This window comes from Falco biarmicus, chromosome 1 (assembly GCF_023638135.1).
Source record: "Falco biarmicus isolate bFalBia1 chromosome 1, bFalBia1.pri, whole genome shotgun sequence".
Classification (NCBI taxonomy): Eukaryota; Metazoa; Chordata; class Aves; order Falconiformes; family Falconidae; genus Falco; species Falco biarmicus.
The window spans coordinates 20,789,611-20,815,780 of NC_079288.1; the positions used below are offsets into that span (position 1 = coordinate 20,789,611).

At 40.7% G+C, this 26,170-nt stretch overlaps 1 protein-coding gene across 2 annotated transcripts; it reads left to right on the forward strand.

The window, feature by feature from the left end:
- Window positions 1-34: 34 nt before the first annotated feature.
- Window positions 35-25,244, forward strand: LOC130143714 (merlin-like). 2 transcript variants are annotated; one of them, XM_056326568.1, is made up of 20 exons: window positions 35-468; window positions 1,821-1,930; window positions 3,591-3,839; window positions 5,331-5,448; window positions 7,226-7,351; window positions 7,717-7,839; window positions 11,480-11,563; window positions 12,366-12,434; window positions 12,626-12,708; window positions 13,902-13,977; window positions 14,426-14,563; window positions 16,308-16,382; window positions 17,154-17,267; window positions 17,710-17,832; window positions 18,397-18,614; window positions 19,512-19,614; window positions 20,277-20,404; window positions 21,005-21,155; window positions 21,824-22,033; window positions 23,064-25,244. In XM_056326568.1, exons 3-20 carry the CDS (start codon window positions 3,832-3,834, stop codon window positions 23,097-23,099), a joined length of 1,983 nt encoding a protein of 660 aa, XP_056182543.1. In that variant the 5' UTR covers window positions 35-468; window positions 1,821-1,930; window positions 3,591-3,831; the 3' UTR covers window positions 23,100-25,244. The 2 variants fall into 2 exon arrangements, with proteins under 2 accessions (XP_056182543.1, XP_056182544.1); XM_056326569.1 differs by lacking the exon at window positions 1,821-1,930.
- The last annotated feature ends 926 nt before the right edge of the window (window positions 25,245-26,170 follow it).

The window sequence follows — 26,170 nt, forward strand, 5'->3', positions numbered from 1 at the left end:
CAGCTTCCCTTTTTAAGGTGGCTGGGTATGGTGAGAACAGGCTATTCCTTGTATGGCTGGAGACACTGTTGGGATAGTTTGGTCAGATGCTATCAAAGGAGTTATTTGGAAGTCCATCTGCTCATACAGATACCCAAGTCAAGATTCATGGGCTTCTCTTATTTTAGTGCCTTGCTGTTTGAATTAAAGTGGAGAGAAGTTGGGAGGAGTCTTGCTGGCACAGGCAGGAAATAGTTAAGAGCCTTACATATCACCTGGGAAAGCAATTCTTTGATTTTTCAGAGGGCGCTAACATGCTGCAGTTCATAGGAAACAAAGGAAAGGGGATCAAGTATAAAAGTTGTTCTTGGATTTTATTTTCAGTGGCAGAACTTGTGAGGGCTGGATATTGATGTCTGCTGGAAAATACGGAATTTTGCATTAAAAAGAATTATTTTTTTCTTATTCATTTGGAAAATGATCTGTGAGGTAAGTCTTGATTCCGTCTGGTGACTTTAGATAGCTTCTTTTTACATTGAGAGGTAAGAAAAACCTTTGTATTGCTGACCCATTTTAAAACAGTGAATTCTTTGCTTAAATTGTTACTTGGGCAGGGCAGGGAGCACAGGCAGAAGTGTGAGTCAACAACTGTAAAAAGCCCACAATGCTTTCCTGTATTGTTAACATTCACATTGCTTGCATTAATTTCTGAGCTTAAGTATAGAAATTCAGGAACCAGGAGAAGCATAATGAGTCAGGGGAATTTGTGATTAAGAGTTGCAGTATGTATTTCAGCAATGACAGGGGACTTTCAAATTGTAGTAGTATCTATGTTAATGTACATCTGCAGTTGATGCTTCAAGCATCTTCTGTTGGTGGCTCACAAAGTACTTCCCAAACCTTGCTTCTTTAAACTACACTGTGCTCCTGAGGGTTTTATGTTTCCAGCTCTTGTAAGGACTTTGCTAGTAGATGGTACAGTTTCTGCTCCTGTGCATGTGCTGATCCTTAAGGGCAGACTTTTTCTGGCGGGGGGGTATAAGCGAGCAGTGTCACAATTGCTATTAATTCCTAGCCTGTCAGCTGTTGAGACTCGGGAAGTCTCACCTTAAAAAGTGCTACTGTTTTTTTGTGTGTGAAAACAGATGCTTTTTCACTTGAGTGTAGCTGACCAAAGTGTGATTGGATGGTAATAGATCATGCACAGTTGTCACTGAAAGCAAGTGCTGTGTGAAGGGAAATCTTTATCCTGTGGAGAGAGCCCTGCAAACTACCCTTTACCTTCGAAATGCTAAACCAAAAGTAAATTGTACTCTCACCCTTGGGAAGGTTAGTTGAAACTTGTTGCTTGAGATATTTCTCTTTGTCTAATGTACTAAATTCTGGTTGATTTATTGAGCTTTTTTTGGGAAATGCTGATTTAATATTTTTTCTCTTTGAAATTTTCAGTTAATACCGTAAGTGGCTGGTATATGGGTTATCTCCCATTTGGATAAAATGTGCTGTGCAGTAGTGTAACATGATGGCCAATCTAGTGCTGTGATATAGATAAGCATCAGTCCTTGCAAGAGTCGCCTTGCCAGTTCTTCTTGCTATTGCTTGCTGTTGCTGGTTTCCCTTGCACCCCCACGTTTTGCTCAGGCACTAGTTTCTCATTGTCAAGAAGGGAGAAGACTGCAATCCAGTCAGAGCTGCTGGATGTTGGTTCTTTCATGATGGACATGAACACACTGAAAGGCAGAATCAGGACTGTTTAGTTCCTGCAGATTATATTCCTCATCACAATTTCTGTTGCCCTCATCAAGCAAAATTTTTATCATCTTTCTGTTAATTTTCCGAAGGTGCAGGTGAAGCTGTGGACATTCGCAACTTCTGAACTATCTGTTCTGAGAGTCTGACTGGACAGGAATCTTTCATCACCCCACCCTATTTTGCATTAGTGTGTTAGTTGGTAAGGTTATGACATGCTCTGATCTATCACATTTTGCTACTTCTGGGTCTTTAGGTTAGATCCACAACAGCAGTGGCAACTGCTGAAATAAATCACTGGACCTCATGACAGAAACTCTTATCTTTAAACACGTTGCACATGATTCACAGTTAAATGTGATTAGCAGGGATCTGGAGAGTGGGTTGCTTTTGCGTTTAAATGAAAGATTGCAAACCCAGATTGTCTTATTCGGCAAGATTTCTCTTATTTGAAAAAGTTATTTTTCTAAAAACTTGACTGTTAAGTGCTTTTGCTTATGTTGTCAGTATCTGACATGCATTTATGCTGTTCAGTATTAAAACCTTTTCTATTTCTTTACCAGTGCTATTGATTAAAATGCAGTTTACATTTCTTGGGAAAATTTGATATTCAAAAATGTCTCTTCACTGAGTCAGAATGTACTTTTCCGTGGAATAAAAATTCTGGAAAGGAAAAAAATGCTATTGGAAATGTTGAATAAACTATATTGTCATTTCAACCAGGTTATACAAGAAAAAAGAACAAACTTCAAAGTCAAAATTAAGCGCTCTGGTATTTTTGTCATATTTTGAGAAAATTAGTACATTCTTCTGCAGTTGTTGAATTTTATCTGTTCAGCATTTTCCATATGAAACTCTTTGAGAATGTTCTGAACTGGCCCTAATTCCAAGTTCCTGTTTAATTCAATTGGCTGTTTCAAATTACATATTAAAAATGAATTATGAAGCTTTTTTCTCCGTTGTCTTCAGCCATTGGCGTTTCTTCTAGAACTAATAGAAGGGGTTGTTTCCAGCATTGTATAGTAGTTTGTACTTTTCATGCTTTAACAGCTGTGTCCAATGGTACAATTATTTACAGTAAATCTCTGGTTTTGAAGAAAACTGGACAGGAAAGACCTTTGGAATGCAACACAAAAATATAATTTTGCTGTTAGCTGTGTTGCAGCTTGCAGATTAGAAATAAAAAAAATACTGGAATAATTACTGCTGTTTTGGATGCCTTCACATGATGCTTTCCTTGTCAATATTACTGTGGTTGTATTACACCACAGTACTATGGTTGGTTTTGGTTTTTAGAGATTCCTTTCCCCTTAATTGAGAACACTTTTCTATGCTAAGCAGAAAGGACTTGAGCTCTACTCGGAGTGCAGTGAGGTGTTGCCTGAATTATAAAGGAAGCTCACTCTGGCAAGATCTGTTTTTCACTCCTCTTTAAAGTCTTCCCTGAGGATGAGGTGGTGCCTGGGGGTGATGGGATTTGGGCTCTGGATATGCCTACTATGGCTTGCACTTGTTGTTGGTAGTGTGAACTGGCCTTTCCTAGGGCTGGTGGCAGGTACCAGCAGAAGGGCCAGTTTGGGGAGCGTGCTTTGAGGGCGTGTAGTTCCCTCTAGCCTTGAGGAAGGAGCAGATACTGTACACCGTTTTGCATAGAAGTTCAGAAAAACAGAAATTCCACCCTGTGCTTTTCCAGCATCATAATATTCTTATTGTTAGTGATTTTTTTCTTAGAGTGTAACCGGTCTGCAATTTAAGTTCATTACTTCTTGTTCTGACCATTGTGGTTATGAAGAGCAGGCATAATAATGTTTCGCCACACTTGTCCCTTCTCTGTACTAACCCATACTTTCATTTTGCCACAGATTATTTTCTAGCCCTTTGAGCTCTCCTTTGGATTCTTTCCAGTTAGCCTGTTATCTTTCCTGAAGTGTGTTGCCTCAAACTGAACAAGACTTCAGCAGAAGCTTTACAAGAGCCAACTGGAGAGAGAGAAGGACTCAGCTGATCTCAGTGGTGTCAGAAAGATAAATTTCCTCCTGAGCTTTTCTTCCCCACTTGGAGTTGCCTCAAGTACTTGTTTTCAACTCTGCCACTGATGTCCATATGATTTGGTAACTAACTCATCTGTTCTTTGCCTCAACTTCCCTACAATTTGAAAAGAAAAACTTCCGTATACATTTACCTCAAGTAGCTAAATACTACTTGAAATTTCTGGATGAGGGGCATGTGCAAAGTAGATGGAAAAAAATCAGTAATTTGCAAACCGATTTAGAGCTCAGCAGAAGCAAATAAAGGGACAAGATATTTTATAAAATCCTGGAAGATACAGGCAAATGGAACTTTTCAGTTTAGACTAGAACTTTATTTTGGAATTCCTTAAGGAGAGATTGGAAGTCTGCCACACTGTAATAGTCTTATACTGTAGGAAACCAAGAATGCCTCGGTCTCTTCTTGACCTATATAGTTCACAGACACTAACTAGGTTGTACAAGTTTGAGCTGTTAATTTTGTAAAGTAAAAGGAAAATAACTTTACAGGCTGATGTCCTGTGCTCAGAAATAAACATCAGAGAACTGCATAGTGCAGATTCACACTATCATTTAACCCCAACTTTCAACATTCGGTTTGAATGGCGTTCACAAAACCCTTGTGGCTGTGAACTAGCATGTCTCATCAATTTTCTTGATGGCATGCAGTCAGCTGTATTTAGAGTAGAAGATTTGTGAAGGAATTTTCTGTAGGTTTCTGTAAAATTAAATGTTTCACAAGAACTCCACTGGGAAAATTTCTTTTCTAAATAACTTTTATCATTGTGAGTTTAGAATGCCCAAGAGCACGTGGGAAATTCGGTGTAATTTCACTGCATGTATTCTTGGCATTTGTATCATCTTGGAGTTAAGATCTCATGCTGTAAAGAAACTCAATAGGTTAGTTGCTCAAGGAGCCATAACTGGTAGAAAAGAATTGAGTTGGATTTGATATCCTGAGATTTTGCTGTGTGATGTGGCATTCCACTGTGTTTTATAAGCAGAGCTTCCACTGATGCTTTTGGTGTTGGTACATGCTGCAGAGACCTTTGAGAAACAGACTTTTGCTTGAATATGTAAAAGATACGAGGCATGTCATATTTCTGTTGGCATTATTCAAAAGCCAGGTATTACTTTTAGGAAACTGTAAACATTCATCCATTGCAGAGTTTTGTTGCAAGAGACTGCTGAATTGCATGGATGTGGGTGATTGTGTGGAGCACAAGGGCTGGATTGGAGCTTCCCTAGATGTCCTCAGCTGTACTGAGAGGCAGGCCCCTGGATCTTGCAATGTAAGGTCTGAATGATGTTCTTCCTAGTACTACAGGAACCCAGTGTTTGCTGAGGTCCGAGGAAAGATAGTAAGGCTGTTTTGTAGCCATTTGTTTTAAGGAACAAACTAAATTTAAAGGCCAAACTAAATTTTTTGTATCAACATCCTTATTCTCTTGGCCACAAAAATGCACGTTTAAAAGTGACTTTATTTTGCAAGTTTGGACTCATCCTGCTTTGGAATCTAGCCAAGAAAATGTTACTCAATTTCAAGCTCTAAATGTAACACATGTTTGATTTCAGGTGTGGCTATCCTCATAAACTAAAAAATATGTCCATTCGAGGCCTGAAGAAGAAACAACCAAAGACTTTTAAAGTCAAAATTGTAACGGTGGATGCTGAAATGGAGTTCAGCTGTGAGGTAAGAGTCCTCAGCAGAATGCTAGAAAGATGGAGACTGATCTTTGTATTAGCAAGACACAAATTTGAAGAGCTCAGTTTATAAATTCATGGATGGTCTTAAAACTGGTCTGTTATTTTTATAAACAATGTATTACTTAGTCTCAGATGCATTCTTCTGTTAAAAAAATTTGACCGTTCAGAGTTTGAAGCTGTTTTCATTAAATCCATTTGACTGACACAGCTAAATTAGCAGTAGGCCTGCTTGCTTTGTAAGTGTTCCAGCACATGATGCAGGGCTTGTCGGTAAGTATACCTACTTCTCCACAAAACTGTTTCGTTTTTTTTTTTCATAAATGGCATAACTCCTTAAGATGCTGCCAGCCTGGGTAAAGAAGTCTGGTCAGAACTGGTCCTAAGGTGTTGCTTATAAAATAATTTCTCAAATTATACTTTAGTGCTCAGTTGATCTGGGACATTCTCTTCAAATCTGCCATTTGTAAGCTGCAGTTTGCCTCTTACTGTTGTATCTCTGTTTTGTATCTCTGGGCAGAAGAGAAAAATGATGAAATGAAAAAACTTGCTTGTCTTCTGTTGGTTACTGCTATCTAGTAAATTGGATAGGGAAATCATGACTGCAGAAAAAATATGGAAGAAAGCAAATACAGCAAGTGATCAATTGCTAAATGAATTGGACTGCACTGCTGGGAAGACAGAACTGTGCCTGATTAATTCCTACTCATCCAGGAAAAGCAAAAAAAGATGTACAGTTATTTCAAGAGGAGTTAGAAAACCGAAGTCCAATCAGATTGGCGAGTCTAATGAGACTTGGATGTTTTGGGGGGCATTTAGTATTTAATTTATTAGGTGCCTCATAGACAGAATAGATTAGTCACAAGCAGTGCACTTCTGTGATTTACTGATCTAGAATACTTGCAGGCTGATTTGTCAAAATAAAGGATTTGGAAAATCTGATTTAAAGATCAGAGTCCTTGTTAACAACACCAGCTTAATGTATTCCTTTGCTAGATCTCCCTTCTCCCCAAACACTGCTCTTTTGCTGGGATGATTTTCTGATTTCCATCCAAATATTGCCTAAAAGTTTTTTTTGCCATTAAGTTTTTAGCGGCTGACCCATGCAATTTGATGAAATCTTTTTAACATTTAGCCAAAAAAAAGAAACTGATGTACAGCCTCTTCAATGAAAAAAGGATATATCATACGTGTGTGAATTTTGGGACCTTTAATCAAAGGTTGCTCTCTATGGAGCCAGGCTACTAAATTACTCTAAAGACAGGCTCCTGTTCATTTAAATCAGAGTAGCATAAAGGCTTGGCTTGGTGCCACTGAAATAGCTGAGGTATGTGAACGATGGATTTATTTTCATTGTTTGGCACTTCTGCACTCTGCCGTGATACTCCTTTGATTTCCCCTGGCCTTCTCTCAGTCTCTCCAATTTATATAACTATTGAATAAGATTTTTATAAATTATTAATACAGCCTTGCTGTATCTTAGGAAATCAATAGTGCAATCCTCATTCCCTGTGCTCATGAAGTGCTTGATGCTGTGGTTAAATGACTGCAGCTGCTCTGTGAATCTTTCTCTGGAGGAGAGGAAGAGGAGGTAAACAGTGTAACTATTGCATGTTTGCTGGAGACAGCAGTAGGCATATTTCATTGCAAAGCTAGTGCTGAAATAAGAGTTCATAGGAGAAAGGCAAATGGTAGCCTAGTTTGACTAAAATGTAGCAAATTCATTCAAGACATACCTGTTCTTAATTTTCTTTTTTTTCTTTTAGATGAAGTGGAAGGGAAAGGACTTGTTTGACCTGGTGTGCCGAGCACTTGGTTTAAGGGAGACTTGGTTCTTTGGCTTGCAGTACACAATAAAAGGAATGTGCACCTGGTTAAAGATGGACAAAAAGGTATAGGAAACAAAATAAGTGTAGCAATTTTCTACTTGTAAAAAGGTCTACTATTTTTAAGCACAGGAGCTAAAGGAATGTGTTATGGGATGACTCATAATTTTAGATTATAATTTTTTAGACTAAAGTTCATTGTGTTATTTGGTCTGATTGCTTCTATCATGTTTGACCTAAAGTATCACATACCAGTCACAACTATATGCACTGATGGCTATTAGATTAAAGCTCAGCATTGCCCTTCCTTCTGAAATACAGAAAGGCTGCTTTAAGTGGGTTCTTAGCTGCTTTCTGATTTTTCTCTGGAGTATTATTTTGAGACAGTTGCGTACCATTTTTGGTGCTGATTTTATTTCATCTGTGAACAGGTTTTAGATCAAGAAATCCCCAAAGAAGATCCCATTAGCTTTCACTTTTTGGCTAAATTCTACCCAGAGAAGGTAGAAGAGGAACTGTTACAGGAAATTACTCAGCATTTATTCTTCCTTCAGGTCAGGAACATTTTTTAACCATTAATTCCTTCTGTATTTACCCCAGTCCTCTTGTATTGTCTTTGATCTTGTTGGCCGCTGTTAGTCTCAGAATGATTCTGCTGGCTTCAGCTGTATTGGTGTCTTTGTAAAGATCTCATCTTTTTTTATGAAATACAAACACTTCTCCTGACTGCTGTGGTTTTGTGTACTGGTAAGCTGACTGTTGTTTGCCTTCTGCAGATTTTTGTTCTCTTGATGGCTTCTCAGTTACTGTTTGTGCTAGGAATGGGAGTCAAATTGCTGAGACATGTAGTTTCATGTAAAATTACTTCTACACCTGGCAGTTTGGGTGTTAATTCCATGTCTACATATTCCAGACTTGTTTTGCTCCTACAGTATGTGTTAAAAATCCATGGAAGGCTGGCACTGCTTGAAGAACTGAGGCTTTTGCCCCAACTGGTCAGTGCTGAGAAGCATAAAGTGAAGCCATCATTTTTGTCAGTTTCAAGAAGTTATCTTGAACTGTCATCTGGCCTGCTCTGGCTGCAGCCAAGTTGGATGAAGAGAGTCCCAACAGCTCCTTGTCATCTTCATCTCAGACTTGCTGGTGTATCCTCTTGTGTAACCATTCCTTAACCTAATTCTTTCAAAATGAGCAGAATAAGACACCTGTTATTAGATGTATGCACTGTGTGGGGGAGTGACTACACAAGCAATTAATGGTGGCTGCTGTGAAGGTGGAGAAGAGGGAAGGAATGGTGATAAGCAGTTGGGGACAATAAGCTTTTTCACTCCGATCAGCTGCAGATGGAACAAGACCTGTAACTGCAGCCTATCCCTGAAACTAAAATTTGTGAGTTCCTAAAAATAGTCCAGGTGGTTACTGGGAGATCTTGTTGTGTGTGACTGTAGAAGGCACAGTCACTAGAAAACAATAACTCCCTAATCTGTCCTTCTTAAATCTTCATTTTTGGATTGTAGGGAAAAAGATCATAGAATTTGATAGCCATTCTGAAATACAGGTTTGTACATCTAGCAAGTTTGAAAAGGAGTGGAGCAGTGTACACAGCAAACAGGAGGTTCACCACAGTGATCCTTTTAAAGACAAAGTCTGGAGGCATCATCATATTGTCTGATAGCCTGTGATGAGAAGTGCTGTTCCCTTGGTATTTCTTCTGAAATGTCCAGACTTGTACAAGCTGACTTCTTGCAGTCAAATTAGCCAATTTGTTGTCTTCCCTACCACATTGAAGCGGGTGCCTACTACTCAGGGTAGCAGAAAATATCCCAGCCCTGGCAAATCTTCATTATAGGGAACAGAGCCCATTTGAGCTCTGCCATAGGGGCAGCTACTGAGGAGCTGCAGGACAGAAGTACTGTGCTCAAAAGCAGAGATGTTAGCTGCATGGACAGCTTGGTCTGTATGCCACGGTGATTCTTACCGATTTTAAAATTTCCATGAGATGGAAACCAGTAAAAGTAATAAAACCCATGTGTATTGATGGTAGTAGCTTTGCAGAGACAGCTTTATTTGCCACTTTTTTTTTGTTCCAGAAATTGTTAGGGTTCTTTTAGGTACATTGAAAAGTAGATAAAGGGCCAAATTTTGGAGTGCAGTGCTTAGTTATCTAAATAAAGATGCATCAACCAGGAAAACTCATGCTGTGCGCCGAAGCTGCAGCAGTAGGTATACAGGCATTGAGTTTGGAATGATCACTTGTTGGTCAGCTGTTTGTTCCAGTAGGTGTGACATCCAGCTTCTCTCCTGAGTTGCTGTAGAGTCCTCTGCAAGTTACAGCCAACGTTCTGGTGTTGCTGTGTTCTGGTAGCTTTCAGCACTATGTGTCTGTGCATGTAGACTGGGTGTATGGCATAAATTCAGTCTGCATCTGTAAATAAACACAGTAAATACCCTTGTTCCCTGAGGAGTATGTATTAATGAAGTAATGGGAAAATGCTGTTCTGAGGGTTAATATACTAACTAAACTTCATCCAGAACCCTTAACCGCTTGGCAATTTGTTTCTGAAGCTAATTTTGGAAAGGAATGAGAGGGGCAGAAGTCTTTTCCTCGTCTTTTAATCCTGATTTTTTTTTCACTTCTCTCCTTGAACCTGCCTTGACTAGCAGATATGCAATTAACAAATTCTTCTCATTCCAAAGTAGAAAAACAAGACTGAAACAAATTTGAACTTGCAAAGTTTCCTGACTATAAGAATTTAAGATCACACCTGGATGCTAATAGGGAAAACATGTACAGACATCTGGATGCCTACAGACTTCAGCTCTACTGACTATTCAGACCTTTACAAATTAATGTGGCATAACAACTTTTCGCAAAATGTGTGAATAAATGCAAATGACTAAAGCTAAATCTTGTCTTTTTATAGATTAGGTAATTTACTCCTTCATAAAGTAGCACAACAAAATGTTCTTGTAAGAACTGATCAGAAAAAAAACCCCAGAACTTATGGGGGATCTGTCTTAAGTTGTTCTGAATTCTAAAACACATGATTTGCACCATGGAGTATGAAAGCTGGAGCTTTCCAATTTGGAAGAAAAGTCTTTTCAGTCTTTTCATTCTTTCCATTTTAACAGCTCAGAAAGAATTTTCCCTGTACTATAACTCAGGTTCATATATTGTGCTCACCAGAGGCTAAATTTAAAAGAAAAACTTTCATGGTGGTTCATTTCAGTTCATAGTACGTACAGTGCCAAAGTGTATTTCTAAAGATAGCCCAGTGCTATCTCCAGTAATTTTTCTTTTTGGAAATGTTTAAGACTGTGGATAATGCAAAATTTTCTTGTCTTGTGCTTGTTAGTAGGCTAAGTACATTACACCTGAGAAGAAGATTTGTGAAGATTAATTTCCTGTTCCCTCCTTAAGTTTTCAAGTAAAAATTACACAACTAGTTTAAAACCAAGCGAGATCTTACAAACTATTACACCTCTGATCTTGGTAGCACCATAGATTATTAAAACAAAAAGTATGTTAAAATGCTTTACCATTTATACTGAGCTTTTATTTTTAAGCCCTTATGTTTTTGTTGTGCTTGGACCACTGTAGCTGAATAAGTGCCCTATTAGCTTCTCTTTGTGGGGTCTCCTTTATTCTCTCTTTCTGGAAAGCTTTAGAATGTGCTATTACAATTTTCAGTATGTCTCTGTCCTTGGCAAGATCAGTCATCTGGACAGCCCTGAGCTGTATGGTCTGGTTGGACCTGCTTTGACCAGGTGACCTCCAGAGGTCCCTTCCAACTTAAAATTTGATGATTTACATGTAAAGTTAACTTTTCAAGAGCAGGAAGATAAAGAGCTGTTAAAAGGAGTGAAGTGCAGACAATAAAATTAATGTTTTGTAGCAGATTCTTTTTCAGAACTCCTTTATATAAATGTGTGAGGTAGCCAATTGGCATTTCTGTGAACTTAAAATTAAGACACTTTACCTTTCAAAAGTTGTTTGTGGTTGGTTTTTTTTCATTAAATGTAATGCTAAGTAAAGGCTTCCTGTGTTTCTGAATGCCATTTTATTGTTGCTGTTAACTCATAAAGGTGGTTTGGTGCCAAGTTATAGTCCAGGCATGCCTAATTTCATTTCGAGCCTGATATAAGTCCTGACTTAAAGCTTCTTTAACTTACTCCCCTTTTCTCTTGATTTAGGTTAAGAAACAAATACTGGATGAGGAAATCTATTGTTCTCCAGAAGCAACAGTTTTACTGGCTTCTTATGCTGTTCAGGCCAAGGTTTGTGTATAGAAATGCTCTCTTTTTATTTATTTTTTTCTTTTTAACCAACACATATACATGGTGGCATGCAAAACACAGCAGTGTTAAAATTTGCTATTAAAGTAGATCATCCTGGGAGTACAGGTGCAGCTAGAAAAATAGGCGTTAGATATTATTCCAAGGATTTTGTTGTTATATTCTATGCTTATATATTATACTTCTGCAATGTAGGGAATTTCTTTGGACCTAACATTTTAATGTAATCTTTCTTCCAGCTAGAATTATTTCCTGTTGTTTAAAAAAAAAGTCCCTGGATACAGCAGGTGCTGATACCAGAGCTCACAATGGAAGGACATGATGTATTTTAATATCTCCCAGAACACAGTTCACTTTGCCACTGAGAGCCAAACTTATACAATGGCAGGAGGTGAACACAAATTCTGAGTAGGGCTGGCCCTCTGCAGCAGCCCAGCCTATATGCAGTAGGCTATAGGAGTAGGGGAGCTTACACACCTGAATGTAGCCTGTAGTTTGGAGGAGGGTATGAAGTCATGGGAGATTCCTTCATACCTGGGGTTGCTGAGGGCTGATGGTTATAGGCTGCCGTAGTTGGCTGTATTGGAGCCATGTGCATAGCACAAAGGCTGGAAGTAACTTCCATGGACAGTTCAGATGAGGGGAGCCTGTCTGTTATGTGTTACTCTGTATGCAAGAGAACCAGAACAAAATCTGTCTCAAGCAATCGCATCAAACTACAGAAACAAGTTCTTTAGTGTTCTGCATCCAAAAAACTGAAGTTTCTTTTCTTTTCTTGGGACAGTATGGTGACTATGATCCAAGCTTTCATGAGCCAGGCTTTCTAGCCCATGATGAACTTTTACCCAAAAGGGTAAGTCTTTATTCTGTATAAAACCAAATCTTTGAGTATACTCTTTGCAACATGGATATTGCTGTGGGATTAACCAGAGCATTAGAAACAGTTTGCCCTGAACTTGGCAAAATGAGCTGTGATTGCTTGAGAGAGGCAGCACATATATTTATATCTTCAAAGGACAAAAACCCTCCTTCCTTTTTGTGTAGGTCCTCAGGCAGTATCAGCTGACAGCCGAGATGTGGGAAGAAAAGATTACTGCTTGGTATGCTGAACATAGGGGTATTGCCAGGTATTGAAATTTCATTTTTTGGAAATCCTGTACATTTCAGTAACTGGTTATTTGCTCTCTTCAGTGAAATTTGGCTTCTAGAGAGCGAGCAAAGAAATAATTGGTTTCCATGCTGTGATGTTAATAGGTTAAGCTGTAACCAAGGATAAAAACACCCACTCATGTGGGGTAAAAAGTCTTGTGTAGGGCTCAAAGTGCTTTTAAACTGGACTTGCTTTGAAGTGAACAGAGGAGCTGAGGGCTGTTGCAGAACTTCATGACCTAGTGTATCTAAAACAGGAGTCCTGTCTCAGCAGAGTCCATGTATACTAGCAGAGAGAAATTCCTCCAGAAAGTCTGAGTTGTGTTGAATTTGCAGTTAGCCCAGAGAGTTTAGCCTTTTCTTTTAAGGCTGTTATCTATCTGGGGTTGCTGGTGTGTCTGCCATACACAGCCGCTGCCTTTCTGGAGCCATATCACACCAGTCTCCCCCTAGAATAAAAAGAATGAATCCAACATATTTTATACCTTATGAAAATCATGGCTCAAGAGTATCAGCATACTTATCAAGGAACCAAAACAGTAAAGACACAGCATCATAGTTCCAGGACTGAGTTTTGATGGTAGTCCATGTGGACATTCAGCATGCCTGGAAACTCAATTAAACAAAAAGCAGGAGCTGTTGGCACCCAGAGACAGCCTTTCGGTTCAGTTTCTCTTTGACTGTTGTAGGTACCTCTGCACTATTTTTACTGTTCTCCTCAAGACTTATTGAGGCATTATCTTGAAGGGAGAAGAACTGTGGGTGGAGAGATTCTCACCCTTCTTTGGCCTCTGCCTGAAACTGTTTAGAACTTGTTCAGTACTCATTTCTCAACGAACACTATTTCCTGAAGGAAATATCTTCATGTCATGGAAAACAATGGTAGGGTAGATTTCCAAGACATAATAATGATGGAGTGGCAAAACTAATGCAAGGATAAGACTTTTAATAAAATTACACTAAACGTGATTCAAAATAGGTACAGCTGTACTGTCTTTAATCTGTAAAGATGCTGGCTTTATTATCTTTTTCCTGTTGAGAGGAAGATGGCAAAATTAGAGAAAATACAAAGGACCAGATTGTCTGTTCTTTTCTAAGTGGGAAATGTAGTCAGCTAAGAGAGAAAGGTTGGAAAGGAATGTCCAAGTGTAATCATGGCCTTATTCTTTAGGGATGAAGCTGAGATGAACTACCTGAAAATTGCCCAAGACTTGGAAATGTATGGTGTCAATTATTTTCCAATTGCTGTAAGTGCTTTATTTTAGCAGTTTTCAATAGCTGTAGATGATGGTACTGCCCTTTTAAAATCCTCCAGGGAGTCTGGAACTGGGACTCCTGACTTCTGCTTTTCTCTGCTGATGGTGGGCTGTGTACTGATTGTCCTGACTTGGTTTACTTGCCTGCTAAATGAGTAGGTGAATAAAACGGTAAAGATTAATGTTTTACAATCTGACAAATGTCTTGAGTAGCTCTGGGTATGTAATAGGAAGGAGAAATAGACTAAAAGTTTGAGCTGCTCTAGTCAACCTAGAAGACTGGTTTTATTAGCTAGCAGCGACAACATTTGTAATATTTTCTGGGAACATCTATTTCCTAAAAATACAGATAAATATCAGTGCATTAGAATAGGTATGGTTCTTGTCTGTGGTTGTTTGTCACCATAAATGGCATTTACTGATATCTATTGTTTTTTAGCAAAATAAAAACCATACAGATCTCCTACTTGGAGTTGATGCCAAAGGTATTCATATCTACAGCATTAATAACAGGTTCTCTCCAAATAAGTCGTTTGAGTGGAGTGCTATCAGAAACATTTCCTATAGTGAGAAAGAGGTATGATGGCTTTGATATATTATTCTTTTTATACAGACATGGGTGTGGGCTGGGATTCTTGGAACAGGCTGAAAGCTGTCTCTGTTTAAATAATTTGGGGGAGAAGGGGAAAATCATAGGGAGCTTTGTTACGAAACTAAAAATAACAGACCTGCCTTTCAGATGTGCTGCATAACCTTGGTTCCCCTAGGAGACAGAGGCTGCTGTGAGCTCTCCAGCATTGTGGAGCCCTCTGTTCTGGTTCCTTCCCTGCTGCTTGTCCTTTGCAAAACAAGTGTGTTGATCTCTGAAAAAGATAGATATTATGAATGCCACCATGACTAGCTTCTTTGGTTAACTCAGCAGGAATTAGATGATCCATAAAACTTTATGTCATTTTCACATGCAGAAGCTGTCCTTGTAGATGAGGTCTGAAGCACTGTGACAGGAGGAGACATGCAGGGAGATATGCACGTTTTTCTGCCTGATTTCTGCTGGTTTGTCAGTACATGATTTCAGCCTTCAGCACAACCCTGCCATTGCAATTTCACTGTGATTTCAGAGTCCATCTTTTACTTGTAGAAAGTACAGTGGGAAGGGGCTGAAATTCAGTCTCATTGCAAATCATGAGGCTGCATGGAAGGCTATAATCAGAAAAACAAAACCAGAAAAACTACGTTGATACTGGAATGCTTGGAATTTGTCAGCCAAAGGACAGCACAGCCTTTTCCATTTTCTGTGGGCCTATTGAAAAAACACTGAGGATGAGATTTGCTGTCCGGAGTTAGATGTGCAGACATTAACTCAGGCAGGGCAGCCTACAGGAGTTCCACCTCCAAAAAGTTTTTGGTTCTTGCATAACACTAAACTTCCCTTCTGGTCTGTGAATAAACTGCTTTAACTCCCTATTGCTGGGAAATTCGGCAGCTCTATATTAAAGCTCCACTGTATTTGGTGACACATTCACATCCCTGCTCCTCACAAGGCAACACATTCAACCAGTTATTACCTACAGGGTGAAGCAAGCTGTAGGACATTATGATCTTGGTGACTTGGCCTGAAATTATACATTGCATTGCAAATGAGGTATAGGAATAGAGTGCTGCTAACCCATGAGTCACAGAAAACAGGATCTTAAAGAATGGAGCCATACTTTGTTATGCAGCTGAATCAAGCACAGCTTACAAAGTGAAACAGGGTGTACTGACCTGGAAGCATGAAAGCCCTTCATGTTGTCTGGAAATGGTTTGGGAGATAGGGCTGAAAATGTGAGAAGACAGGACTGATGATCAGAAGAACAAGTCCTTCAGGCCCTTGATACATTTTGTTTACATCTGCAGTGATTGGTATTCAGAGAGGTGTTTGACATCTCCTTGACTTTAAGAATGACTGCTTCTGGGGATTAGTAATGTATTCTGTTTCCTGATAACCAGCGCTTGTTCCAGTGTTCCTGGTATAGTATGCGGTGCACAGGTGGTGGTGTTATGAAAACTGCCATCCAAACCAGCACCGGGGTGGATCTGTAGGAGGCTTTATCTTCTAACATAGCCTGCTACAGAAGCAGATGAGGAACTTGTGTAACAGCAACCCTGGTTCTGGTTCTTTTGAGCAAAACATTTTTGCATTACTCTCCCCATGTTTGTGGCATAAATCACTGCTTCCCTGAAAAGAAGGGGAGATGGGCTAAAGTTTGCATTAGTATTAATAGTTTCAGCTTTGTTTTTCTTCTCACAGTTTCCTTTCTTTTTTTCTTTTGCTTGTGTAGTTAACTATTAAACCTCTTGACAAAAAAGCAGAAGTCTTCAAGTTCTTTTCCTCTCAGCTCAAAGTGAACAAATTGGTAAGAGTCCTGTTTCCTTTCTTTAAAACAGCTTGGTAGTATTGATATCTGAGTGACAAATGTTGTGTGTAAAAACTGTGGAGAGGCTAGGGAGCACTGTGTTTCAGCATGTGTTTTCCTGAGGATTGTTCTGTCTGGGAAGTCATGGTACATACACTTGTCCTCTCTGGGCAGGGGAGATGATGGCTGGAAAGCAAGATGTGAAGGAAGGCCCAAATCACAAAGGGAAATCCAGCTACTGGAAGGGGAGGATGTAGTGTATGGAGAGGTACAAAGCCACTGCAGCATCTGCCTATCTGGCAGCTGTGGGTTCTTAATCAGCTACTGCCTCTCCTTTTCTGGGAGAAGCAACAAGGAAGAAACCTAATCAGCTGGCTAATTGTATCATCACTGATTGCTTCCTAGCACAACCACAGGGGCTGGATCACTTCTCAGTGAGTTTGTGGAGGGGCCAACACAGGTGATGATTCCCACAGCTATGTCTTGTATACTCTTGGCCTAGATCTGTTGCCTGTTCATATTTGGGAAAATGGAACCGGAGGCCCATGAAGGACAGCTCCTCATTCTGTTATGAACTTTTCTGAACTATTATGTACCTGGGCGTGAGCCTGCCCTGGGTGCTGATTTTCATGGGAGGGAAGCAACTGCCAGCATTTGTGCTGAAGTTAGAATTGTCAGCTTTTGTCCTGTGAGGTCAGTGTGGGGCTCTTTGCCCTTCTGGCTGGAGCACAAGTATATCAAGATCGCATTTGCTCTGCTTTTCCTATCCAGATTTTGCAGTTGTGCATTGGAAACCATGACCTATTTATGAGGAGAAGAAAAGTGGACTCAATAGAGATCCAGCAAATGAAAGCACAAGCCAGGGAAGAAAAAGCTAGAAAAAAGGTAAATTCTTTCTGCTTCTCTATTGTTAAAAACACTGATTATTATTCCAGCTGGTGCCCTTGCTGTCCATGCATTGCATCAATATGTGTGTGGGAGGTGAGCAAGTGCAGCAGGATTGAATGTGGGAACAGCTGTAGTGTGTGTACAGCATCTGAGGATGTAAGTGATGTTTGTGAAACTGAACAGGTGATTGCAAAGATTTGGGGTACATAACAGAATGATCCAAGTGCTCTTCCAGCAGTCTGAAACAGCCAGTATTACCTGTTTGAGGGGTTGAGTGCTGCAGGGTGCAAGCAGCTTCAGCATTGCATCTCTGGTGAGTATCAGTCCACCAGCTAGTGAGCAGTCCGTTCTTCATTAGATTAATTTGCTGTGCTGCCTCAGGCCCAGATGAGATTCTGCTGCAAACCCACAAACATGGTATTGCTCATTCTATTTCCAGATGGAGAATCAAAGGCTGGCCAGGGAGAAGCAACTCCGAGAAGAAGCTGAGCGAGCCAAAGAAGAGCTGGAAAGGCGTCTTTTCCAGCTGGAAGATGAAGCCAGGCAGGCCAATGAGGCGCTGGTGAGTAGCACATTAGTCTGAATAGTCTTGTGCTTGACAGGCTTTCTTGGTTTGGAAGCATTTTTTTCTTTTCTTATGGTTCCTGTGAGATACAAGGCTGGAGATTTTTTGACGGCTGGTGGAGAGGGCATGCTGGAATACCTGGGAAAACTCTGATCTGCCATAATCTCAATTTGCCATGAGCCATTTGTTCCCTGTATTTGGTTCACAGTGATTTCTTCAGGCAAAGAGGGAAGAAAGGAAGCAAGCAACCTTGGAGCTGAAATTGGCAGAAAGGGGCATGGTGCACTGGCAACTGAAGGGGCCAGCTTCAATTTTTGGTTAGTCTTTCTCCAGCCTTAAGCAAATGTGTCGTCTTGCTTTGTAAATGTGAGAGGCAGGAAGTCAGGCAATACTGAAGCAGAGGAGGAGCACCAGACCCTACAGTTGTTTACTATAATTTTTATTTTAAGGAAAAATATTGTTATCACTTGATCTTTTGGGAAAAGATGTCCTCTTCCTGACTGTGTGCAGTGGTGATTTTGTAGATGCTAGGCAGGGTAACTAACAGAAATTGTTTCTTAGCTCCGATCCCAGGAAGCAGCAGAGTTGCTGGCTGAGAAAGCTCAGATTGCAGAAGAAGAGGCAAAATTGCTGGCCCAGAATGCTGCAGAAGCTGAGCAAGAGCGACAGAGGCTGGAGATCACAGCCCTGAAAACCAAGGAGGAGAAACGCCTGATGGAGCAAAAGATGCGAGAGGCAGAGCTGATAGCAGTGAAGCTGGTGAAGGAGTCTGACCGGAGGTTAGATATGCTTCAGTGGGGTTGTGTGGTCTCTACTGGGATGCCTGGGTCGAAAGAATGCTGCTTTTCTCAAAGCTAAGCCCAGGAAGGAGGGATTGTTCCTGAAGCAACACTTCAGAATGGCTAAGACTTCTTGCATCTTGTTTCACCTGGTACCGGTGGTTGTGATGCAGGTCAAAGATTTTACAGATAATTAGATGCAAGGCTTTAGAGAAGTTTAGTATTAAAGATCCAGAATGCAGAAGCATTTCCTATTTAGCATTATCAAAAGAACACTGGCTACTATCTATCTAAATTTACCAGTCTGTATACCCTGTGAGTTATGAGGCTGTTTTCATTCATTAGTGCCAAGTGATGATCTCTTGTATCCCTTTCAGATCTTTGAGAAGTGTAAATCAGGTAAACTCGTGTGGAATACAAGCTACTCTAGAAGTGTTTGCTTGTTCCATAACACTGTGCTGCCTGAAGATGCAGAGCAGACCAGTGTTAACTGGGGATGTTTAACCTTACTATTAAGGGCCTTCTGATTGTTTTAGGATACTGCCAAAAAGCTTGCCAAAATAAAGAGTAGATATGTTGCAGCTTTCCCCACCTCAGGGAGGATTTCTGACAGCTTGGAGAATCTGTATCAGCAGGTCGTAACTGAGCCCAAGGAAATCAGGAGTAGGAAAAACATGTTAATTCAGCCAGTTTGTACAGGATTGTCTTTGAAAGCATGTGTCATGCTGTGTCCAGTTAGTTCTCCACGTGACCATCCTACCACAAGTCTCTGGGTAAAGGAATCACAGTAATGGATGTCATTCTCTGGAAGCTAGTGAAGTGTGTAGCTCTGAAATCCATGTGTTGCTTCTACTGTGGAAGTAATCAATCATTTACGTCAGGATATTTGTCTTACAGAGCCAAGGAAGCAGAGCATCTGAAACAAGATCTGCATGAAGCCAGAGAGGCTGAACGGAAAGCGAAGCAGAAACTCTTAGACATAACGAGGCTTAATTACCCTGTAAGTTTCTGCTTTACTAGCCACCACTTAATCTTCAGAGATTTTGATTCCATTTTTATAGCCCACATCAAGTTGAGTAGTGGCATATCTATATCCAGCTAGGGGGTGAACACCTATAGGATCAACTGGTGCTTAAATAGGGTGGAGGTTGTATTTGTTCAGGGCAGTGAGGATGAGAAAGACAAGACAAAAGTTAAAAACAGGACTGATGTTGGGACTTAGTCAGTATTAGGCATGAATGCTCTCTCTGCCATCTCAGACAGTACTTTGTGGTGATGGTTGTGCTGTGTTGTCCTGGCATGTAAATTGCCCATGAGTGTCTTCAGGCAAAGCAGAAGGAGCTGTCTTCAGCAAGAAGGCAGTACTAAGGCTGTGTGCCCCAGCTCCCTCTCCTGCTCCAGTCTTGCTGTGGATGTGTTTCCATTCTTTGCTGAAATAGGATTATTGCAGCCAGGATGCTCCTCTGCCCTTGGATCTGTGGGTTGTGGACTTCAGCAGTTCATCTGGGGCTACTCAGGTAGAAGGGAAGGGCTGCAGGAGTGTCTGTGTGTCTGAGAATCCATGGGTAACTTATAAAATGCTCAGCATGGCATTTTTGCAGAAGCTGGGGGGAGAAACCCGAAATCAAATCTTACTGACAGTGCTTGTGTTCCCTCCTTCAGCATGTGGTCAAGTACCCGCAGTACTCCCCAACTGACACCAGAGATGTCAACTTTGACAAAGGATCCATAAAGCTGGATTTGAAGGACATTGACCTCAAGAGACTGTCCTTTGAGATAGAGAGAGAGAGGTATCAGTATGCTAATGGTGTAAATAAATGAAAATGTTAATCATGGAAAGTACAGAAAGGAAGGAAAAAAACCTCTGGGAATCAGTTTCATCCTGTTAATAACTCAGGATGGCCTCCTACTTGTACATATGGCTGGAGGCCTTTTACTGAGCTGGTGTGGATTATGTCTTTGTAAGATTAGCTGTTTAGAGGAAGAGTGTTCTGGTGGCATCAAACCATGACAAGTCCCAGAACCCTTCTGTCCTGGGAGGGCATTGTCAGGGGTACACTTTGCTGGAGTAACAGTGTGTTAGCAGACAGAAGTTTCCCTCTAGTGTTAAAGTATAGTATTGCTTTGATCTAATACATCGAGAGGTTTTTCCTCTCTTGGTCTGGCAGGAAATGCTTGATAAAAAAAAAGTCGTGTGTGAACCCTGAAGGGTGGAAGCAAACCCCCTCCTCACTGGGTCAGGGGAGTCAGGCTGACATGTGCCATACTTAATTTTGTCTATCAAAAAACCAGAATGAAGTGAAGACTTTCCTCTCTCCTCCTTCCATACATAACTATTCTTGCGCTGTGTCATGCCAATAAGCTTTTTATCTCCAATCTGTGGACTACAGGCTAGACTACTTAGAAAAAAGCAGAAAATTTGAAGATCGACTGAAGGAACTGAAGTCTGAAATTCATGCTTTGAAATTGGAAGAAAAACAGTCTGGGCTTTACTGTCATTGGAATGAAGTACTGGGATCCTTGGATCGCTCCTCAGGAAATGTATGTACCTGCCTCTTTTTTTTTCAACATGGACCATAAAAGAGAACAGTGTGGGTGTGCCAAAGGTAGTTGCTGTATTTCAGCTCAAGGCACATGCTTTAGTACCCTTGATAGCAAAATATTAAAAGTGTGAACACAGACAAGGAAAATTCATGTCAAAACAAAATCTAACGAGTTTTTTCTGGGTGGGATACCCGTACCATAAGCAAACAATAATCATCTTATTTTACGGATTATGAAATCATAGTAAGGGCTTAAGGTCTTAGAGCAAACTAAATTGCTGTAATTTAATAACACATTTAAGTGTGGTTCATCATAGTTTGCAAAACATTTTCATTTATGTGCTTTGTGGTTGTCTTGGTGTATTTTTTTAAGGCAGTGAGGAACTAAACCCAGATTTTTGTTGTAAGTTTCTTGTTATTTATATAAACGTGGCAGCCTCTTCCTTAGCCAGTGCCAGAATAGGGCTGGCTTTGTCTCTCCAGGTTGTTCCATGTGTGGCAAAGATGGCTCTGAATCAATAGTTTTACAGAGAGGAGAGGGGCTTGGAAAAATTATTAGGGGAAGATGGCCTTTATTTTCTGACTATGCTTCTGACGTTCTCTTTGGCTTGATGAGTGTTGATATAGAGAAGGCATTAAATTTCCGTGTGTTCTTTTCTTTTAAAGACGTCACCATGGATGAAAGCCTTCGAAACTGGAGAATCATTGGATATAAATCTTCAAAGACCTTTCCCTGCTTACTCATTAAATACTACAAGCAGTTGGCCTTGTACCAACAAAATTCAACACACAGTGCCAGTGGAAAAATCATCTTTTCAAGCAGATTCCTTGGTTGCCAACAGTGTGGGCACAGGAACGAGAAAACAGATTGTAAAGGTAATCGGATTTCTAAGTAAATTTCCAAATGTTGACTAAAAGTTGTGTGTTTCAGAGAGGTAAAGAGTGGTTGGCTTTAAGGACCTGTTTTGTCCAGCTCTGTCACAGCCTCTCTGATGACAAGTCAGTGCGTGGCTGTTGCATGAGTTTGGGGACTCTGCGCTGGCACACTTCAGGACAGTTTATAACTTGAGGCCACCTGTTTTTTCTCACTTATGATCTAAGCTGGAATGCAAAGCTGTAAGCCTTGGTAAATGAAATTGAGATACCTGTATGCAGCAGGAGGATCTGTGTTAAATTTTACTTTTATCAGCCAATTTTGAAAATGAGAATATGCTCCCAGGTACAGAGAGCTTAAAACATACTGTGCCTGTCTTCTGGTTTTAAGGGGCAGGGAGTAAGATACCAATAAATGCCTAGACTTCCTACAGTTTGGTGCTCTGCTGATGTATTCCCTGTCAAAGAGTCCTGAAGAGCTAATGAGCTGGGTCTTATGAAAAAACGCCCACCAACCTGCTTTTAAATTTCACTACCATGGAGAGTCTAGTATGCATTTGAGAAGAACTGTAAGGGCATGCGGTCTTGAACAGTGGGAAGAAAATCGGCTTTCTCTAGGCAATGCTAATTGTGCAAGGTATTTGGAATAAAGCAAGCTTGATATATTTGCTGCTGTTTTACATGAACAAAGCTGAGGGTGCTTAGGATTGGTTAGAGACTCTCGTGTAACATTCAAGCCCTGAATCTTCAGGGTTGTGTGCTTAGAACTAGAAGGCACACAGCTGAATGTAGCAACAGATGAGGAAGCAGCTTTTTCTAATGCAAGTAACAGAAGCAACTTTTAAAACTAAACTAATCCAAACAGCAGAGATGAGGCAAATATGCTTGTTTCAAGAAGAAAGAAAAAGCTATTGCAGGGTATCTTGCAAAGGGCTCCAGAGCTGGAGGTAAAGGAAGAACCGGACCAAAGCAAGCTACTTGGTTTTAAGTAGTTCAGGGCAGAACTAATTTTTCCTATTTGATTTACCTGTAGGTTCAGCAGCATGACTCGGATGTGATCTACATTTGAAGCCTCTTGTTTCCTTACCAGACTGGTAAATCCTGGTGGCCATCTTTTTGGCTGCTGCAAAATGCACCTATATGAGGACACTTGCACAGCTCTGCTGACAGGCATCAGCACAAGAGACATGCTACTGTAGTTAGAGCGGTGTCATTCAGCTTCCAAGTAGATAATGTAAGCTGGGAGAGCTAAAACTGCCAGTATAAAAGGGCTAGTGTCTTTGGGTACAATGGTAAATATACAAACCCAGAGGAGTGTTGTTTACTACTTATGCACTTTTGAAGAAACACTTCAGACTTCGCTAAACCTTCTTCCCCCAGGTGTTTTTACCTACTGACTTAGCAGTATGGTACTGTACTCTTGTAGAAAGGATGCTAGGCAGCAAGTTTCCAGGAGATGTTTGGGATGAGGGAAAAAAAATATTGTACATTAACTTGGTGTTTACCTACACAATAGACTGATCATGTTTTTGGTCCGATCCGTAGGACAAGACTCCCATAGAGTTGCTCAACATTTTAGTGTTTGCCTTCCAAATATTTTTTTCCTTGGCTTCCCCAAACATTTCTTAGTTCACTTAATTGATCTGCATTTCTCTATGAGAAATGTCAGCTTTTAATTCCAGATGTAGGAGTGGACATCTTCAAATACCTCTCATTCCTGGGGGAATCCTTTGTTTGGAATGCAAAGCTTCTGTTCTCTCTACAGCTTCTGACTAGGGCCAAGCACTTTCTGTTGCTTTTGCTGTTCCAGCAAACTTTGCATACATTAACTTGTTTCCCGTTCTGTGTAACACAGCTTACAAATTAGACAAAGACAAAAGATGCTATCGGTATCTGCTAAAGCTGGACTTGTTTCTGATGGAGGGGTGCATGCAGCAAAATGTCTGCCTCATTAGTAAAACCTACTTGCGTTTTGTGTGTGTTTAAATGTCTGTTTCACCATAAATCTTTGTTCTGAGTACTTCTGGGGAAGCAGATAAGATGCAGGTGTAGCGACAGTAGCAGCACAGCTGAGCATGTGACATGTGATGTAAAAATTAACATTAATGTTAAATGTGTTGTTCTAAAAGCCAAGCTTCAAAAAACCACCATTCAATAAAAAGCTTCAATTTCTACTTGCTAGTAACAGCTTTGAACTGAATGTTGGGTCAATATTACAACAATAACAAGGCAAGTTCTAAGAACAAACACACAAATCTCCTCTGTCCACAACTCTGACAGACTGAGAGCACGGTGGGGGATAGCATCTGTAGCCAGCTCTGTTCTCAGACTTTTACCAGTCATGACACTTACACAGGAAGATGCACATAATGGCGATCTGCGGTGGTGTTCGGTTGTCTTGTTTTCTCAGCCTTGAGATAAATTACTGCCTTAGGTGGGTGGGTGGGGTGCATTAATTCTCTTTACAGCTCTGATATGAGATGTTTGCAGGCTGTTGGCAATTGCATGGATAGTTTCTGATCTGTCTGGGAAGAGTCTTGTGTGTGAGATGGAGAAGCTGTCAGAGGTATCAGACTGAAAAGGCAGATGTAGCCAAGGTGCCAAGGGGTTGGGTAGGTGGCACTGACCAGGACTTAGACAGTGATGAGACAGGAAATAGTGCTAGAGGAAAACAGTGCAGAACAATTCTGGATGCGGCATTCTTGGATTTGGGGGTGGGGAGGAGTGCTGGGATTTCACTGGTTCTTCTTTTCCTGTTGCATCTTTTTGGTGTGTATCTTGCTGCAGATAACTAAGCTTGTACCCTCATTCTGTCACGTGTGCTGGGGCTTCCTTTTGCTTTTGTGTCTGAGCTGCATCATGGTCTAGGACATAGAGGAAGAGAACTGCTCCAAATGCAGGTTAATTTCTGTGGGCTTGGTCCTGTGTATCACAGTGAACAAAAGGACAGGGTCACACTGCTGCCAGCTTAAAAATGAAGCCTATCTGCACAAGCTGTCCTCAGCCTGCTGGCTCACAGGTATTCTCGCTGTGCATTGCTCATGCGCAACGCTATCTTCCTGCATACTTGTATGGGTGTTTGAAAGATTAGCTGGGGTAAGAGAAGCAGGGATCTGCTGGAGAAATATCTGCACAACCACAGATGGAGTCAGATGCTGTTGCTGGGAGGGCACTGTGAAGAGAAGTGCCACCTGGGCATCAGTTTACTTAAAGCCTAAATAAATATTTGCAGCAATTAAAATTCCTGTGTTGGTGCTTCTGGTGCTCATAGTCACATGCAGTATTGACCACTTCTTAAAACAGGCAGCTACAGATGTGTGAGGAGGATGTGTCTTTCAGTTGAAGAATGAGAAGTGTGAGCCCTGGTATCCCCCAAAGCAGGGAAGAGAACATAGATACCTTGTCCTAATCCGTAATGGCAAGATTTGTCACCCTAAAGAGTGAGGTATTTATCTAATGATGCTGTTGCCGTTTTTTGAACACTTGAAGCCCAACATACAGCTGATAATGGTGAAGACCTGTGGACCTGCAGGCAGTAGTCAGCAGATGGTGCTGCGATGCTGTGATGCTGCACAGCTCTGCTCTGCACTGGCTCAGAAAGACCTGGCTTGGATAACCCTGCATTGCTCCATGCAAAATCTCTGCCAATTTGTATGTTCCCACACTAGCCTGAACTTGCTTCCGTTCTCTTCCTGCGGTTTAACCTGACATAATTTTTGATGGGGATTCAAAATATACAAGCACTATACTCTGAGAAGGGATTATTGCATTAACAACTTTGTCCCATGGGTATGAGCTAACTCCCCATATTACCAAAAAGAAAATCCTATAATAGTTCTGACACATCATTGTCATCAGACTGTGCAAAAGGCCTCCTGAGTGGATTTCATCCATGACTGCCAGAAGCATGTGGGACCCTGCGTGTCTGGTGGTGCTATGTGTTATATTCCTTAATGCTATTTGAAACAAGCATAGGCCTGTTAAATTTGCAGAGAATGGAGGAATTGTGGTGGGTAGTCTAAAGAGGGTGGGAGAGGCCTGAGAACAGTCTCAAGGGTCACTGCAAGGAGGAAAGAACAAATTCATTCTTTGTTTTCCTGTTGGAGGAGATGCAATGTTCTGGTCTCAAACTACAGCAAA